This window comes from Aspergillus neoniger, assembly GCF_003184625.1.
Source record: "Aspergillus neoniger CBS 115656 unplaced genomic scaffold BO87scaffold_1, whole genome shotgun sequence".
NCBI lineage: Eukaryota > Fungi > Ascomycota > Eurotiomycetes > Eurotiales > Aspergillaceae > Aspergillus > Aspergillus neoniger.
The window spans coordinates 1,494,979-1,511,479 of NW_020291129.1; the positions used below are offsets into that span (position 1 = coordinate 1,494,979).

A 16,501-nucleotide genomic window follows, 5' to 3' on the forward strand; every position below is an offset into this window, starting at 1 on the left:
ACATGGTTGTTGGCAGCGTATGCCGCGGGGTATAGGAAACTCACTTTGTCACTGTTGACAATAGCAACACTGAAAACCCAGATCTGTTAGCTGGTGTGACCAAAAGAAACCAATAAGGTGGATATAAGGAGGCATACCGGGTAAGCTTGTCAGACATGATGGCTAATGTTCAGATCAAGTCGAATGCGCGAAACCGATGTAGTGGGGGAGCAGCTGTAAAAAGAAGCAGTAAGATCGCTTAAAGGGTGAACTGTGCTGGATGAAGCCGATCACACGGCGGCGGTTGGACTGGCAAAATGCGAATGCGCCAGATCTCTGCACAGGCAGCACCAAGGAGAGAGCGAGGTAGAAACGTTGCTGGAGAACCCCGATGAGGAGGGGCTCTTTGGAGAGAAAACTATGCCGGGCATTGTGGGCAACCGTGGCTGCCTCAGGCCACAACTGTTTCCGGGCTGCATTATTTCTGGCGGTGCTGATTGGCTGACTGTTCACATTGACTGATTCTGCTCGGAAGAAAAGTAGCTCCTTTCCCGAGACGCACGTGACAAACAAAGCGCGCTAGTCCGCTTGAAGGCTCGCTTGAGGCGCGCTAAACCATACAGAGCATGGCGGGCAATGGCAGCCTGAGGGATCAGGCGGGCAGCCAATCCCTTCACGGCGACTCGTCCACCTCCAGCCGAACGTACAACACTCTTCCTACTCCCTCATCATATTCTCAGCGGCCTCCCATCGTTCCTTTGCTGCCTCCACCATTCCATCCTCCCCTCCCCCCCACCTTTTCCCTTCAACTTTGTCACCATTTACTTCTTCGTTTTTCCCTGATTAGGGGTCACCAAGCTATGGAATGTAAGTATTTTATTTGTCTTTCCTAGCTTTTTCCTAGACGTGTCCTGCCACTGTCGGCCGGGGTACTTCTCCACGGTCTCGACCCACCGAAGAACTCCAGATATCCCCTACATCCGGTGTATTGAGGGGTTCTCGGGTTCCTCCTGGTCAAGGTCTGGCTGGATTTCCTCTCTTGTACCTGTTTTTGCATTCGGATTCGCCCCTATTATCCCCCATCTCTTCCCTATCACTCTCCGTCGCGTTTCATCCAGCCCGCCATCAAAAACATGCCCATCCATCATACCTCCATCTCCTACCTCGTTCACCTACCTATTCTGTTCGATTCTAGTGGAATCTGAGTCGCGTAAATCTGTTTTACACTATGCCGTGTCTTCCATCCCTCTCCGGCCTCGTACCGGGCTTCAATGCTGATGCCTCTCATCATCAATAGCTACTAGCATGGTGATCCCATCTACCTCCGAACCATCGGCCACAATGGCCCTGATGAATGGGTACTCCGCATCACCTGCCTCCGATGCTGCAAGCAGCAGAGATGATCTTGCAGTCAGCGAGAGTGAAGACCACCTATCCGACTCCTATGCAAACCATGCCGCACGCGATTCATCATCCTCCCCCGAGGAAGACGCCGCAGACGAGTCCTATAACGCCGGCTCCCCGGACGCAGAGGGAGATGAGGATGCTTTTGGAATTCAAAATGACGAGGACCAGAGCAGTGCATCCGGCTCTGAAAACTCTTCATCATCAGAAACCAGGCGTGGCACGAAACGGAAATCATCGTCGGTCAATGAATCAGACTATATCCGACAGAACCCCGATCTATACGGCCTTCGCCGAAGCGCAAGAGCCCGCACGACGCGTCAAATAGTCGAATCAGACTCGGACTCGGACGACTCTGATGCTGTAGCACCCCGTGCTAAGCGTCGACGCGCTGCGGCCTCACAACCCACCTCGAAACGTCCCTCCCGCTCCGCAACACAGTCGTCGTTCTCCGAAGACTCGGACAGCGATGAGTACGGGGGTCCCCGTGCTCGTACAAGTAAGGCGAGGCGACGGCGGCTCCTTCAAGCGTCATCAAACGAAGCACCTTCGCACCCTGAGGTTCGTTTCTCAACGAGGAATGCTTCTCGGGTCTCCAATTACAACGAAGATGATGATGATTCCATGTTCGAAGATGACCCAGAGGAAATGACGCAGAATTATTGGGTGAATACCGTGGAGGATGATCGCCCAGCTGTCGATATTGTGCTCAATCATCGCCTCAAGGATGGTGTGGACCCAAGTAGCCTCGACGTCGGTCGCCACGACTTTGAGTTCTACATCAAATGGCAAGGCAAATCCCATTACCATGCCACATGGGAAACGGCCGAGAGTCTTGCCAACTGTCGTAGTACCCGCCGCCTTGACAATTACATACGCAAAACACTGTCCGAAGACGTTCGCCTCAAGAATGATGCAGATGTTGCCCCCGAGGATCGGGAGAAATGGAACCTCGATCGTGAGAGGGATGTAGACGCAATTGAGGATTACAAACAAGTTGAGCGAGTCATCGGAATGCGCGAAGGCGACGAAGGGACGGAGTACTTCGTCAAGTGGAAGCGCCTGTTTTACGACTCTTGTACATGGGAGAGTGAAGATCTCGTTAGTAATATCGCTCAGCGCGAGATAGACCGTTTTCTAGATCGCTCCTCTCGCCCCCCGGTGTCAGACAAGTCCGAAACCAACCCAGCCACGCGCAAGTCATTCGAAACAATCAAGAGCACACCTAGCTTCCTACAGAATGGCCAGCTGAAGGAGTTCCAGGTGAAAGGTGTCAACTTCATGGCTTTCAATTGGGTGAAGAACCGCAACGTTGTGCTGGCCGACGAGATGGGTCTTGGTAAGACTGTCCAGACCGTTGCATTCATCAACTGGTTACGCCACGTGCGCCGCCAGCAAGGGCCTTTCGTGGTCGTCGTCCCACTGTCGACGATGCCATCCTGGGCTGAGACCTTCGACCACTGGACCCCTGACCTCAACTATGTTGTCTACAATGGCAATGAGGCTGCACGCACAGTTCTGCGTGAACATGAGCTTATGGTAGACGGGAACCCCCGACGCCCTAAGTTCAATGTACTCCTCACAACATATGAGTATGTCCTGCTGGACTCGACCTTCCTGAGCCAGTTCAAATGGCAGTTTATGGCCGTTGATGAGGCACATCGGTTGAAGAATCGCGAATCTCAGCTATATTTGAAGTTACTCGAGTTCAGGTCTCCGGCTCGACTTCTCATCACCGGAACTCCTATTCAAAACAACCTTGCAGAACTCTCTGCCCTTCTAGACTTCTTAAATCCGGGCCTGGTTCACATTGATGCCGACATGGACTTGAACGCAGAAGCTGCCTCTCATAAGCTTGCGGAGCTGACGAAAGCTATTCAACCCTTCATGCTACGTCGAACGAAGTCGAAAGTGGAGTCTGACCTTCCCCCCAAGACCGAAAGGATCATTCGCGTCGAGCTCTCCGACGTCCAACTGGAGTACTACAAGAATATTCTCACCAAGAATTACGCTGCGCTCAATGACGGAGCCAGAGGTCAGAAACAATCACTTCTGAACATCATGATGGAGCTGAAGAAAGCAAGTAACCATCCATTCATGTTCCCCAATGCCGAAGCCAGGATTCTGGAAGGTAGTACCCGCCGGGAGGATGTTCTGAGGGCAATGATCACCAGCAGTGGTAAAATGATGCTTTTGGATCAGCTTCTTGCCAAGCTGAAACGTGACGGTCACCGTGTGTTGATCTTCAGTCAGATGGTTAAGATGCTTGACATCCTCGGTGATTATATGGAATTCCGCGGATATACATATCAACGACTGGATGGTACTATCCCTGCGGCTGCACGTCGTTTGGCAATTGAACACTACAATGCCCCTGGAAGCAATGACTTTGCGTTCATTTTGTCTACCAGAGCCGGTGGTCTTGGAATCAACCTTATGACGGCAGATACTGTGGTCTTGTTTGATTCTGACTGGAACCCCCAGGCTGATCTTCAAGCCATGGCCAGAGCGCACCGTATTGGACAGACGAGGCCGGTTAGTGTGTATCGCCTGGTGTCAAAGGATACCGTGGAGGAGGAAGTGATTGAGAGAGCTCGAAACAAGCTTCTACTCGAGTTCATCACAATCCAACGTGGTGTTACTGACAAGGAGGCGTCAGAGATTCAAAACAAGATGGCTCGTAGTGGAATCTCGGTCAGCGAGCCAAACTCAACAGAGGATATTTCACGTATTCTCAAACGTCGTGGCCAGAGGATGTTCGAGCAGACTGGTAACCAGGAGAAGCTTGAACAACTCGATATCGACTCAGTCCTCGCAAACGCAGAACTTCACCAGACCGAACAGGCTGAGGAGATTCAAGCTGACGGTGGCGAAGAGTTCCTTCGAGCCTTCGAATATGTTGACATCAAGGTGGACGACCTTAGTTGGGATGACATCATACCCAAAGAACAGCTGGAGGAGATCAAGGCAGAGGAGAAGAAGAAAGCCGACGAACGCTATCTTGCCGAAGTCATTGAGCAGAACCGACCTCGCAAGCGCAATGCACCGGGTGATGCACGGGATACCCGTGAAGAACGCAAAGCCAAGAGATTAGCGAGAGCACAGGTCAGTATGGAGAATGGCGATGACTCCGACTCAAATGCTCAGTCGGACCCGAAACGACCCCTTGTGGAGAAAGAATACCGCCATCTTCTGCGTGCCTACCTTCGTTTTGGAAATATGGTAGAACGTGAGGAGGATGTCGTTCGTGAGGCACGTCTCCTTGACCGTGATAGAGAGACGGTCAAGGCTGCGCTCCGCGAAATAACTGACAAGGCTGCCGATCTGGTGCGGGAAGACATAGAGAAACTCGAGGCCCTTGAGCACGCTGGTAAGGTGCCGACGAAGAAAGAAAAGAAGGCAGTCTTATTCGATCTCCATGGAGTCAAGCGTCTTAATGCGTACACCATTGTGGAACGTCCGACGGAAATGCGTATCTTGAAGGAGGCGACGGCCGCCGTGCCTGACTTCAAGAATTTCCGGATACCGGAAGCCACTAAAGCCGCGGACTATACGTGTCCATGGGGTGCACGCGAGGACGGGATGCTGTGTATCGGTATTGCGCGGCACGGATATGGTGCGTGGACGCAAATCCGAGACGATCCCGACCTTGGCCTTGGCGACAAGTTCTTCCTTGAAGAACACCGTGTCGAGAGGAAAAATGAACGTATGAATGCCGAGGACAAGACAACGAAGTCTCCAGGAGCCGTTCACCTTGTTCGTCGCGCAGACTATCTGTTATCTGTTCTTCGTGACAAAGTCACCAACGGTTCGAGTGTCAGCGCGAAGAGAGCTGTCGAGAATCATCACCGGAATAACCGGAAAGGTTCCCGTACGCATGCCAGCAACAGCGTCTCGGCTTCGCCCGCACCGTCTCTTTCTCGTAGAGGCCACCGGGAAACAGAACGTTCCAGGCATCGGTCTCATACCCACGGCGCCAGAGATAGTGTTGAACGACACCATACTCCCAGCCACGATCGACCCAGATCCATGCATGAAGGCGAACGAAGCCGTCATCGAACCTCCGACGCATCCAGTGAGGACATTCGGCGTCGTAAGCCTCATGAGAATGGCTACTCCGCCGGCAAAGAGGACATGGCTCGCTTGTTCTTCAAGCCCATTCGCGAGAATCTGAAGAAGGTGTCAGCCGTTACTAAAGAGAATTTCCCGAGCAAGGCTGAAAGGGCTACGGAGTTGAGACGTCTACTTGGAAAGGTCGGTGAATTCATCTGTCAAAATCTGAAGGGCCAGGGCTCCATGTCGTCTTTGGAGACTCGTTTATGGTATGTCCAATGCAATCCGGCTCTGTTCCGAACAAGGTATACTGACTCCCTCAATAGGCAATATGTTTCGGTACACTACTGGCCCAACAAAGACGCCGGAGGGGCTAAACTTCAAGAAATGTATCATAAACTGATCGCAATCCCTAAGGAGCCTGCTGCATCCAAGCCAGCCTCCAACGGAGAGTAGATGCCGGTTTTCTAATCCCGGTATCTTCCAGCGAAAGGATGTCAAGGGTCTTGTTCTTTACATGGAGTTCTTCTTTTTGCTTCTATTCATGTTAAAAGGTACATATGCATCATTTGGGTTAGCATGGCGACGGCGTCTGGTATGATCTACGAATAAGGAGTGTTGTGTGAGGTTGACCCCATGAGTGGCCTTCTATGATGTTTGCATGCATGGCAGCTATTTCTTTGGCTCTTAACGTCTTGCGGGTTTCCCGCGTATTTGGAGCATCGGGATTTGTGATGTGTTCACATATATCGTTTCCTATTCCTCTTTCTATCGCTCATCATTCGCTCCCCTCCCATATACCTCCAGAATGATGAGCGGCGTTCTTGTTATTTCTCCGATATCGAACCCTGGAAAGAAAAGAGGAAAAAACACCCAGCTGTTGCCATGATTGTTTTCTTAGCCCTTTTTCCCCCTTAAACCATACCATCCGAGCAGGGCTCCTCTTATATCCTTCGAATTCATGTATCTTCTTTTCAGACCATCAACATCGTCATCATCATTATCATCGGGCTACTTTACTATTACTATTCTCTGGAGTTTGATCTCTTTCTACTACGTTGATTCTAGCCTGGGAATGAATGGATATCCATCTTGTTTTTGCTTTTCTTAATTTTGTATCGACGTGTCCTTAGACCTTCGATAGTTGTTTCTTATTTTTTCAACAGGAAAGAGTGTTGTGTTCCCACTTCATTGTCTAGGATACGTCTTGAAGGCTGCTACTGCTTGGCATGCTCGTTCGACATGGTGTTGACAAAGACATGCGTCCGAGGAAAAAGAAGAGGCGCGGAGTGCATTTGTCACTGGTTCTCTTTCTCTTCTCCCAATGGAGTTACTACAATCAGACCACATTTCAACAAACAACAACTATAAGGGTTACAAGCATGCAATGAATCAAGGTACCTGATTTTTATTTCTATTGAATAGTAGTGACTCCATGCTATCATTCAATATTGGAAGAAAGAAAGGAAGCGCCAATCCCATTTCGTAAGGTTACAAAAACACTCAGCAAACTAGTAAAGACCAGGATATTTTGCGGAAATGAAAGCGAAAGCGAAACGAAATGAAAATGAACTAAACCGGAATTGATCAAGTCCCTGCATGTCCCGTGACGTGGTAAGATAATAGAGACAAAAGGTGTATAAGAAAAGGAGGGGGAAAAAAGAATGGAATATGAGTAGTGGCACGTTTATTATCACAAGAGATGTGATGTGACGTGGCCCAATTCCGTGGCGAAGTCATTACCAGCAGCAGCCCCAAGAAAGAAAATTCCCAAAAAGAAGCCCCAAAAACAAGAAGGTAAAGTACAAGAGGAAAGGGGTAGGAAGAGCAATAGCAAAGGCAGGAGTGATCAAGTCAAGAAGGATATATTAAGTGACCACCGCCATCAACACCGACCATCGCATCATGGCGGAACAGACCCAGACCCCTGGTCCTGTGCAACATCCATCTCTGTTGGCTCTGACTGCCGTTGCTCCGACTGCGGTGCATTATCCGTCCCGTTCGCCGGCGCAGACTTGGCCACGCTGAATTTCTCATCGAGGAGCTTAAACAATCGTACCTCGGCCTCCATCAAGTCATCGAAGATCGCTTCCTTCTCCATCCACGATTCCTTTCTCTTGACGCGAATCTTCTCCCATGCGTCGCGTAGCTCCGCACCATCCTGCTGTGCCCAGTGAATCTGTCTCAAAAGCAGCCGATACAATTGCGGGCCTTCAAGCAGCATCTCGTAGGTGTCGAATTCCTTCTCCAATCCACCAGGGGGTATGTGGAGATCGTCCTCCAGTCCTGCTGCCTCCTCATTGGCGCTTTCGCTGTGATCTCCTGCGTCGTCCTTTGGTGGGAACGATAGCTTCAGCTTCAACCGTTGGATCTTGCCAGACGGAGTCGCGGTCGGCGTTCCTGCCGCCGAAGCAGCGACGTTGTGGTGTTTGGGTACGGGGTCGGAGGGACGAAGCGCCTCTGTTTCATGAACCGTTCTCATGTGTTTGGCAAGCGCGTCTGATCGAGTGAAGCTGCGGTCGCATTCTACAGAATAGAGGAACAATGTTAGACGTTGCCAAGGGATAACGGGCAGGGAACGTATGACGGGAAAGGTCTAGGAAAATTTACCAGGTAGAGCGCAATAGAAGGGCTTTTCTCGCGTATGGCTTCTCATGTGTGCGCGCAGCGCGTAGCCACTTGCGTGAGTTTGACCCTTTCGACTGCAATCGGACCATTCGCAGGAGTACTTCTTCTGTCGGCTCCCGACATGTTCTTCATGTATGTGCTTCACGAGGCCGTCCATATTGCCGAGATCACCGGCGTCGCATCCATCCCAGCGACAGACAGTGACCTGGTCGTTGCCTTGGCCGCTGTAGTCGTCATCCTGACTGCCGCCTATGAGAGCGAGGGTGTTGGGAGAGTTGGGAATGTCGCCGGAGGTATCGGACGAGATGGAGGTGGAGGGAGAAGGAGGAGGGAGGTCATCTTGGAAAGTGGTCGAAACGGGAGTATTGCGATCCCAAGAGGCAACGCCAGTGCGACGACGCTTTGAGGGAGGCATGTTGGAGCCGGAGGGGGAGAAGGCTTGCTTTAGGTCGTCGCGATCCGACATGTCGTCGGAAGCAATGGAGGAGAGGGGGGAGCCCGGAGATTCTGTCATGGTGGTTGACAGGAGAGGAGGGCCCGCTTTCAGCAGAGTTGGTGAGTGAATAACGGGGGGGAACTGAGCAACAACTGTGGGCCTTGAGGAGTGTTACTGGCACCGGCTGGAGGAGTGAGCCAGGTTTGAGATGTTTGGAAGTTCGATATCCGGCGCCGGAGTATACACTGGGCTGAGCGCCCGGCACGTGATGAGGCTATTGCGCCGCCAATTTTCTTCGCGCCCGAATTTCCTTTTCTTTTCTTCTCCTCTTTTACACTTCCCTGGTCCAAGAGACTGGGAAATAACGCAACTTGGGGATTCGCCTTGAGATCTAATGTGACTCAATTACTCTTCCAGTGGCTAATTGAGCTACTTTCTAGCTAATTGTCCCTTGTTTTCGTGATCTGTCTAACAGATCCTGCCCACACATTGTTTGAGCAGGGTAAGTTGCCGCCAATTTCCTACCACTTTCTTGTGTTTTGAATCTGCCGCAACTTCCATGATGAATTAATCAAGAATTCTGCAATCCTGACAATCTCCTTTTTGTGAGATTGCATGTTGACTCTTCTACACTTGATCTGACCCCTCGTCTGTTTTCATTGTGTCCATGAAGCTTTTCATTGCTGCCACGTCAACACAAGCTGACAATTCTGGCTTATTCAGGATCTTATTATCTCTCCTATACTATACATATATATAGCAATGATATCATATTCATTACCAAGAAATCGCCAAAGCACACGCCCTATGAAGACCGTACAACCGTAGCTTAGTAGCGACTTCCGACCACCTGGATCCGTTCCAAAATGCCCTTAAGCTCGTCCATCTCAGCATCACTAAGGCGAGGCACTCCCTCCAGGTTCTGAGTAACCTTGTCAACCGTCGTACCACCGGGGATGGGAATAATGGTGGGCATTCCCGGCTTGCCACTGAGAGTGAGGATCCAAGCCAAGGCGATCTGTACAGGAGCGACACCCTTGCGCGTAGCCAGGGCATTGACCTCATTGACCAGCTTGATGTTTTCCTTCATGGCTTCCTCCTGGAACTTGGGTAGCATTCTGCGGAAATCGCCCTCAGGGATCTCATTCACACTGGTGAAAGCGCCGGCCAACACACCGCGGCCCAAGGGCGAGTAAGCCACAACGGGGATGTTGAGCTCAGCGCAAACCTTCGCGACGTCATTGTTGAGGATTGTGGTGTCAAAGAGGGACAATTCAACCTCTACCGCTGCGATCGGGTGGACCTTGTGACTGCGTGATCTCGTCAGCTGCCATTACTTATTTCTTCGTGTAACCAGCTTCTGCAAGTAGATGAATGTGTGTAGCAACGTACGCTCTGCGAATAGTCTCTGCATCCACCTCACTCAACCCAATACCTCCAATCTTGCCCTCCTTGACATATTGCGCCAGGACAGTCACTTGCTGCTCCACCGGCACGTTCGGATCCTGTCTAGCGCATTCGAAGATATCGATCTTCTTCTTTCCGTCCAGCACGCGCAGACACTCGTCCACACTCCGGCGGATGTTGGCCTCGGAGCTATCGGGGGTAAGCTCTCCACGCTTCAAGCCACCCTTGATGCTCAGGACGACCTTGTCGGCGTTCTCGGGGTACTTGGTGAAGTATTTGTTCAGGAGGTGGCACGAGTTGTAATCGGGTGTGCCGTAGAGCTCGCCGGCGTTCCAGAAGTTGGCTCCGAGCCTGAGAGTGGTGTTCAGGGTTTCGAAGCATTGCTCGTCCGAGGGAGGCTGAGGGACCCAGGTCATTCCTTTGATTTGACATCATTATCGTCAGCTGCGAAAAAGAATTATGGTGACTGCGGGGTTGATTGTTTTCCAACATACTCATGGTTCCGTAGCCGGTGTGGCCGATTTCGCGTCCGTTGAGGGAAGGCATTTTGCTGGAGGTGTAGTGGCGATTGGGGTGGTTTGTGGTGTTCGATTGGAGGTCAAGATGTGAAGCTCTTGAAGAATAAGAGGTGATGATGATGGATGGTATTTAAGCTCGAGTTTGGGTCGGGGTTGCAGCCCGCAATGAAGAGGGTCGATGAGGGGCTTTTATCTCTGCTTTCCCCCGCCTCAACACCAATATTCGGATTTCCTCGGACATAGTCCTGGATTGTCGCTCTTGACTCACAATTGGATACGAGACCCGCTGATTGTCATTGAGAGTTACGATTAGATTCAATGAGTTCTGTGGATCGGATCTGCCGCGGTATTAATCATGGAGGCCGAGGGGTCCTTCCCGGATTTAGCTGGAGTTAAGCTCGTAGACCGACGGACGGAAGTTAAATCCACCAAGAACGGAGAATCAAATAGATGGACGGAGACCGAGAGGTTCTAGGATCACCAAGTCAATTTTCTACTACTTCAGGTACTAACTCATTATGTAGCTTCCCCTTGCCATTGGACTTCGTCAATCGTGACACGCCGCTGAATACTTTTTCACAAAAACAGAAGTATAGGAGAGACGTCGAGACAAACAAAACACCCGCCAACCAAACATTACAATCCCAAAAGAGTTGAGACAAGAGAGATAGAAAGTATACTCTCAGCATCTCTCAGTGAAGCGTGTGCTCGTCGCTGCTATCTAGAGCATCCTTGACAGCGTCCTGTATCTTCTGCATCAAGGCCTTCGCGAACCCTGAAGCGTCCGATGCAGGGTTCGGAAGGGTGTTACCCTTACTGTTCTTACTGTTGTCAGAGTATTTCTCGTAGTCTTGGGAGGTCGAGTCATCTGCAACCTTATTGCTATCCTTCCCATTATCCGTCGCCTTGTCATCATCTTGATCGACATCGTTGTTTTGGCTGGTCACGGTCTTTGTAGGGCTGTTGCTGTCATCAATGACATCAGGCTGATCGGACTTATCAGGCTCATTGTCTGACTTCCAGTGGTTGAGCTTGGTCAAGTCATGGAGTCCGATAGAGTCAAAGAGGGTGTCGATAAGATCACTGTTCTCGTCGTCCGGGGTATCGGCTTGAGGGATCATTCGCTGTGGCGAGAGAGTCAGCTAATTGGGTGGGTGTGAGTATACAGACAAGAATACTTACCGGGTCAGGAGATCTCGAACTCACCGCTCTCGATACAACGTCCTTCTTGGATGTAGTTACAGGATATGCGAGGGTGAGAGAAGAGAAGGTGAGGAATGTGAGGACCATGCAGGTCACTGATGGCGTCTTGGTGTGCATGATGTTGTGAGAGGGCAGTGAGATGTGGTATAAAAACCAAGAGCAGGAGTACGAAAGGGCAATGGGAACAAATCAAGTGCTTTGAGGAGTAAGTTTGAGGTGAAATTAAATTTGAATGTTCGACGAGACAGTCGAGCCTAGATATACTCCTCGCCGTTGCCCCGGACCCCCTGTGCGATGAGACTTTGCCGACGTGCGGAATGGAAGGGCTGGATAGATGTCGCGGGGGGAATACCTCGCGTTTTGCAAGATCGCGTCTCAAGATAAGATCCAGCCATGAATTGGATTTCGCACGCCACTTATTTCTCAAATTCTGGAAGTTTGCTTTCTACTAGGAGGTAACTAGTCCTCTCAGGCTAAGTTGATACCACCACCGCTATCGCACGGAAACACCAACTAGTCAGAATTTCCATTTCGTGATACTCCCATGGGCAACAAGCAAAGCTGCCATTGTTTTACTCAGTTATCCAGGCCCGATCGAAATGAGACAGTAGCATAGACCCTAAATGGTAGGGATTGACCATCTCGCATTCCAGGGGCCTTGAACATTCCTGCCGGTTGCTTGCCGGACAGGGATAGGCTCGCCACATATCGATATGAGATCATCCAAGGCCAACTGGAATTGAATTCCCAGGAATGTATTCTATCTCTTGAGAGCCGTACCTGCTGGCTGGGAGATATTAGCGGAACGTTCAACCCGACCACCGCAGGTCTGTATTGGCAGGCGTCGCGTCTATAGTAGACTTACAGGTATGAAGTCGAACACTCAACAATCAATTGATAGTTTTCTCATTCTCCGTAGTAGTCCTGTCGCAGTGGCCTTGTCCGTAAGGATGTGTTTGTCACTCATCGGCTCTGGCATAACATCTGTGTCGCACATCTGTACCAGTCCATTCTGATTTCCTCAACTCGGCACAGATAGCTCCATTGTTCTACACTGGAAGTGTAACCAGGTCAACCACCTCGACACTTATTTGAGTCTCCCTGGGCTAAAGTCTCATGAGACTGTTGCACCTCTTCATTTGCAAGATTTGATTGCCACAAGAGCACAAAGTCCTTCTCCATGAGGGAACAAATGTCTCAGCAGTAATCCCATCTAGGGCACAATGCCAAGTCTGAGTCATCTGTGCCTCAAGGCTTGACTTCGAGACGTATCGGTATCTTGTGTATCACCGAATAGACTAGCGACAGGAGGATGAACTTCAGCGCGCATTCATTGGTCTGAATGAGATGGAGGGTAAGCTGAGGGCGGTGCTGGGGCGATGTCGACATCGAGGGAACCGGTTGGCACCCAGCAAATCGCTCGTAATGTCTCACTATGATCAACCTCTTAGGGCAAACGTCAGCTGTCAAGAACACAGGGCAGTTACTGATTGTCACTTAAGGCAACTAACAAGGAATCATAGACTCGATACTGCAACTTTGTGGTTGTGTATGACATTAGGTGAAACATGCAGATTGTCAAATCCACAAGAATACACATGTTACCTTCGCCTGACTTGGGCTGGCTGAGCGCCTACCAAGGTGCGTTGATTGGGCAGTCATCATCATCCTCCAATGCCAAAAGACACGTAAGTGCGTCGTCGTGGGGCCATAATTCTCTCTCTGATAATGGAACAACAGCGTTCAACACGATGCAAGCACTCAGTGAACAACCACAGCCATCTGAAATCCCAAACAAGTAGTCCAGTCGTATCAAACGAGGGTCCAACAACCAGCAGAACAAACCTCAGACCCTGCCTGGGACCTGCTGCAAGAGGCCAAGCCAGCCAAGAGCCATAGTACGCATACAATCAGCCCATTTCCCACCTGCAAACGTATCCCCCTGACCACATGAACCAACCAACGCTCATGCAAAGCGCCTTCATTTCGGCATACGTGATCAGTCTCAAGCAGCAGTAGCAGCAGTAGCCGCCCCCCAAAAGCACCCAAATTCAAGGGTCCTGCCCCGTGGCTGCTTACTAGCCTACAAGCCTGACTCGCTGAGGGGTGGCGCCCGTTATACTTTGCTAGACGACAGTCTGATCCTGTCACGCATATGTCCAGCGGCATTTACTCGTACGTCCACTACGACCGAGAAGGAATGATCTTCTCTGCAGGCTGCGCCGCCGTGGTTTAGTTACTTAACCTTGATATGTTGGAGTAATTCCTCCAGTGTTGGCTGCGTAAGGCCTGCGGTAGCAGCAGCAGCATGGGCGGCGCGCGCACGAGACCTCCGCACTTACAAGGCGCTGATCGAGATCAGTCAACGCAGGAAAGTAAACTCCGTCCCACGACGAAGAAAGTGCTTGGCCGTACGGGATTATGCCTGGAATAATCCGCTCATAATGAAGGTGCGTATACACATACGTAGCCAAGTCGATAGGAAAGCCGAAGGGGGAAAAGGGAATCCGAAACGTCGGGGGCTCCTCCTCCCCCTTCGTCTTCGTCAAAACGCCCTCATCACGACATCGTATCATCTCTGACGGGATGACTGACTGAATGAATGAAAAGACGCTACGTAGACCTCTTCGGGGATGTGTGTGTGCCTTGCACCGATTCGTTTTGAGTTAACCCCGATGAAGGCCACACTAGTTGGTAGGAGCAACAGGCAGAAAAATTTCGATGCCACGGTTCAGGAAGCAAATGAGGCGAAAAAATGGAAAGGAAAATGAAATAAAAAGTTAAGGGAACCCTTAATTGAGGTCCGCCCCAATAGCTTACGGAGGAGCATCCCCGCTTCCATCTTGAATTTCTTCGTTCTTTTACATATCTATACTAGTCTAGTTGGAGAGCCCTAAGCAATTGCTCGGCGACGCTAGGCTGGGCCCCACTGGACACCGGAGCATTCGTATGCACCTACGTATCTAGGTGTCAAGGGAAATGATCCAAGACGGAGGGTCATAAAGTCAACATGATGACGGGGTGTAAACAATGAGATCGGCTCTATACATGGTATGAACTTGTATCCTCGGTACGATCGTGGCCGTTCTGGGGTCATCAGATACCATGGGATGGGCAGCATGGATTGTGTGTGGGTGTGGTGTGTGTGTGTACCGTGTCATGGATGTAGATTAGAATCGATGAAGGAAAACAGGGTATCTTGGTTAGTGTTTGGTTCGACACCTGATCGGTCCCTAACTAAGCGGTCGTTTTACCCCGTAGTTTGTGTGGCTTACGTATGTTCCCAGTCTAACACCAGGTGATCCAGTCTAGTTGCTTCGTGTTGACCCTTCATCCCCTCTCTTTCTGACTCTCTCTCTCTGACTCTCTAGCCTGAAGATAGTGGCATCGAATTGAGCCCTGAAAAGCATAGCTGAACCGGACCTTCAGCCAACAAGCCACCGGGCGACAGTCTAGAACGGAGGGGGAAAGCGATTAGACCTCAAACAGATTAGTCTCCGGCTAATTCATGCGTATCTGAGGACTAATCTAATTCTACGCGCGGCATGTCAAAATCTCGGACCCCACTGAGTGACGTCTCTGCTTACGCAGCTGGCGTTTGCTAGTGGTGGTGGTGAGGTGAATGGTGTGGGAAGTGTGGACTGTGGATATACCTCCGAGGTGGGTAGTTTAGATAGAGAAGTAGTTGAGTTTGGTTGTATTGTTGGACGGAAGAGACAAGGCGTCTTTGCATGGACAATTGGAATCGATATCGGCTAGGGTTAGTTTTAGTTGGATCCTGCGTGACACCACTTCGATGCTCCGACTAAACTTTTATACTGTACAATCTATCAACATGATATGCAATCTGAACAGACAGTTGTTAAATACATCCGAGCGAGCAATATTTTTGACCTAACTGACTCTGACTCTCACCCCCTACACCAATCCCATCAGTCCCCTTCCACTCCACCTGCTTTCTGCACGATAAACCAGAATGAACCCAACCCTCACTAGCGTGTAGCTGAGAAGGCTACTTGATAACAGCCCCACCCCACTCACTCACCAACAATAACCCTTCGTCCCTCTTTCTTCTTCTCCAATCAACCTTTAAAGTTGAATGGACCCCGAGAAGGGCAAGAAAAATAAGAAGGGAAGAAAGTATATGCGTATCCGGAGTAATCTTACTGCCTCGAAAAGGGTAATTTACCCGTCATGGTATCCAATACCGTTACCGGATTACCCCCTCCCCATCCACCCAATCCAATCTTCCCCCCCTTCGGTGTGAATCTTGTCTCATTTTAAAAAATTCCCATTTCTCGGTTCCTGTCCCTTGGATGTGATGGATGGGTCAACTTCTCCCCTCCCCTCCCCTCGGATATCGACTACCGTAGCGAGCTTAGTCGGGACTCAGTGCTACCTTGGTCCGCCGACGCTTGCCCAGCTGCGGTTCCGAACTTTCTTTCCGGACCCTGAAGATCGCAAGGGTCAGGCGCTCGCCCAACTTCGATTTTTGACGAGGAAATTGTGTGCGTGTGCTTGGCAGGCAGTTGTTATTGTTACTCAGCGGCATTGAGGATCCGGACCAACATTCGGTAGTTGTTGGAACGAACCAGACAATATTCTTCAGTCTGAACTACGTAGATCTATTGTGTTTGTTTTTTTTTTTTTTTTTTTTTTTTTTTTTTTTTTCTTTCTTTTTTTCTCTATAATGCTCTATTGTAAAATCTGGAGGTTTTCTTTTTGATAATGATGTTGCATATGCTGTAGGTACGATGGAGTGCAGCACTCAAGTGACAGACCGACCCTACCCGACTGAACCGCCCCTTATCACTCTCCCTCCACCACCACCACCACCACCAAGTCCCCTGCCAACCCGGGATTCCCGCAGTCG

The 16,501-nt window shown here is 50.4% G+C and overlaps 5 protein-coding genes across 5 annotated transcripts; 2 read left to right on the forward strand and 3 right to left on the reverse strand.

Annotated features, from left to right (window-relative positions):
* Positions 1 to 1,078: 1,078 nt before the first annotated feature.
* On the forward strand, positions 1,079 to 6,279 carry BO87DRAFT_11244 (chromatin-remodeling ATPase CHD1). Its single transcript, XM_025617885.1, has 2 exons — positions 1,079 to 5,705; positions 5,763 to 6,279. The coding sequence occupies exons 1-2, from the start codon at positions 1,285 to 1,287 to the stop codon at positions 5,890 to 5,892; spliced, it is 4,551 nt and encodes a 1,516-aa protein (XP_025485449.1). The 5' UTR covers positions 1,079 to 1,284; the 3' UTR covers positions 5,893 to 6,279.
* Positions 6,280 to 6,840: 561 nt separating this feature from the next.
* BO87DRAFT_348386 (C2H2-type zinc finger protein) lies at positions 6,841 to 8,698 on the reverse strand. Its single transcript, XM_025620965.1, has 2 exons — positions 8,047 to 8,698; positions 6,841 to 7,962 (listed from the first exon to the last, which is right to left on the reverse strand). The coding sequence occupies exons 1-2, from the start codon at positions 8,576 to 8,578 to the stop codon at positions 7,340 to 7,342; spliced, it is 1,155 nt and encodes a 384-aa protein (XP_025485450.1). The 5' UTR covers positions 8,579 to 8,698; the 3' UTR covers positions 6,841 to 7,339.
* A 492-nt stretch (positions 8,699 to 9,190) lies between these two features.
* On the reverse strand, positions 9,191 to 10,761 carry BO87DRAFT_372116 (aldo/keto reductase family protein). The gene is made up of 3 exons (XM_025622209.1): positions 10,402 to 10,761; positions 9,893 to 10,325; positions 9,191 to 9,810 (listed from the first exon to the last, which is right to left on the reverse strand). The coding sequence occupies exons 1-3, from the start codon at positions 10,451 to 10,453 to the stop codon at positions 9,330 to 9,332; spliced, it is 966 nt and encodes a 321-aa protein (XP_025485451.1). The 5' UTR covers positions 10,454 to 10,761; the 3' UTR covers positions 9,191 to 9,329.
* A 196-nt stretch (positions 10,762 to 10,957) lies between these two features.
* Positions 10,958 to 11,832, reverse strand: BO87DRAFT_372118 (uncharacterized protein). The gene is made up of 2 exons (XM_025622210.1): positions 11,608 to 11,832; positions 10,958 to 11,549 (listed from the first exon to the last, which is right to left on the reverse strand). The coding sequence occupies exons 1-2, from the start codon at positions 11,743 to 11,745 to the stop codon at positions 11,118 to 11,120; spliced, it is 570 nt and encodes a 189-aa protein (XP_025485452.1). The 5' UTR covers positions 11,746 to 11,832; the 3' UTR covers positions 10,958 to 11,117.
* A 978-nt stretch (positions 11,833 to 12,810) lies between these two features.
* BO87DRAFT_11297 (uncharacterized protein) lies at positions 12,811 to 13,375 on the forward strand. Its single transcript, XM_025617888.1, has 2 exons — positions 12,811 to 13,316; positions 13,369 to 13,375. The coding sequence occupies exon 1, from the start codon at positions 12,976 to 12,978 to the stop codon at positions 13,255 to 13,257; it is 282 nt and encodes a 93-aa protein (XP_025485453.1). The 5' UTR covers positions 12,811 to 12,975; the 3' UTR covers positions 13,258 to 13,316; positions 13,369 to 13,375.
* Positions 13,376 to 16,501: the final 3,126 nt, after the last annotated feature.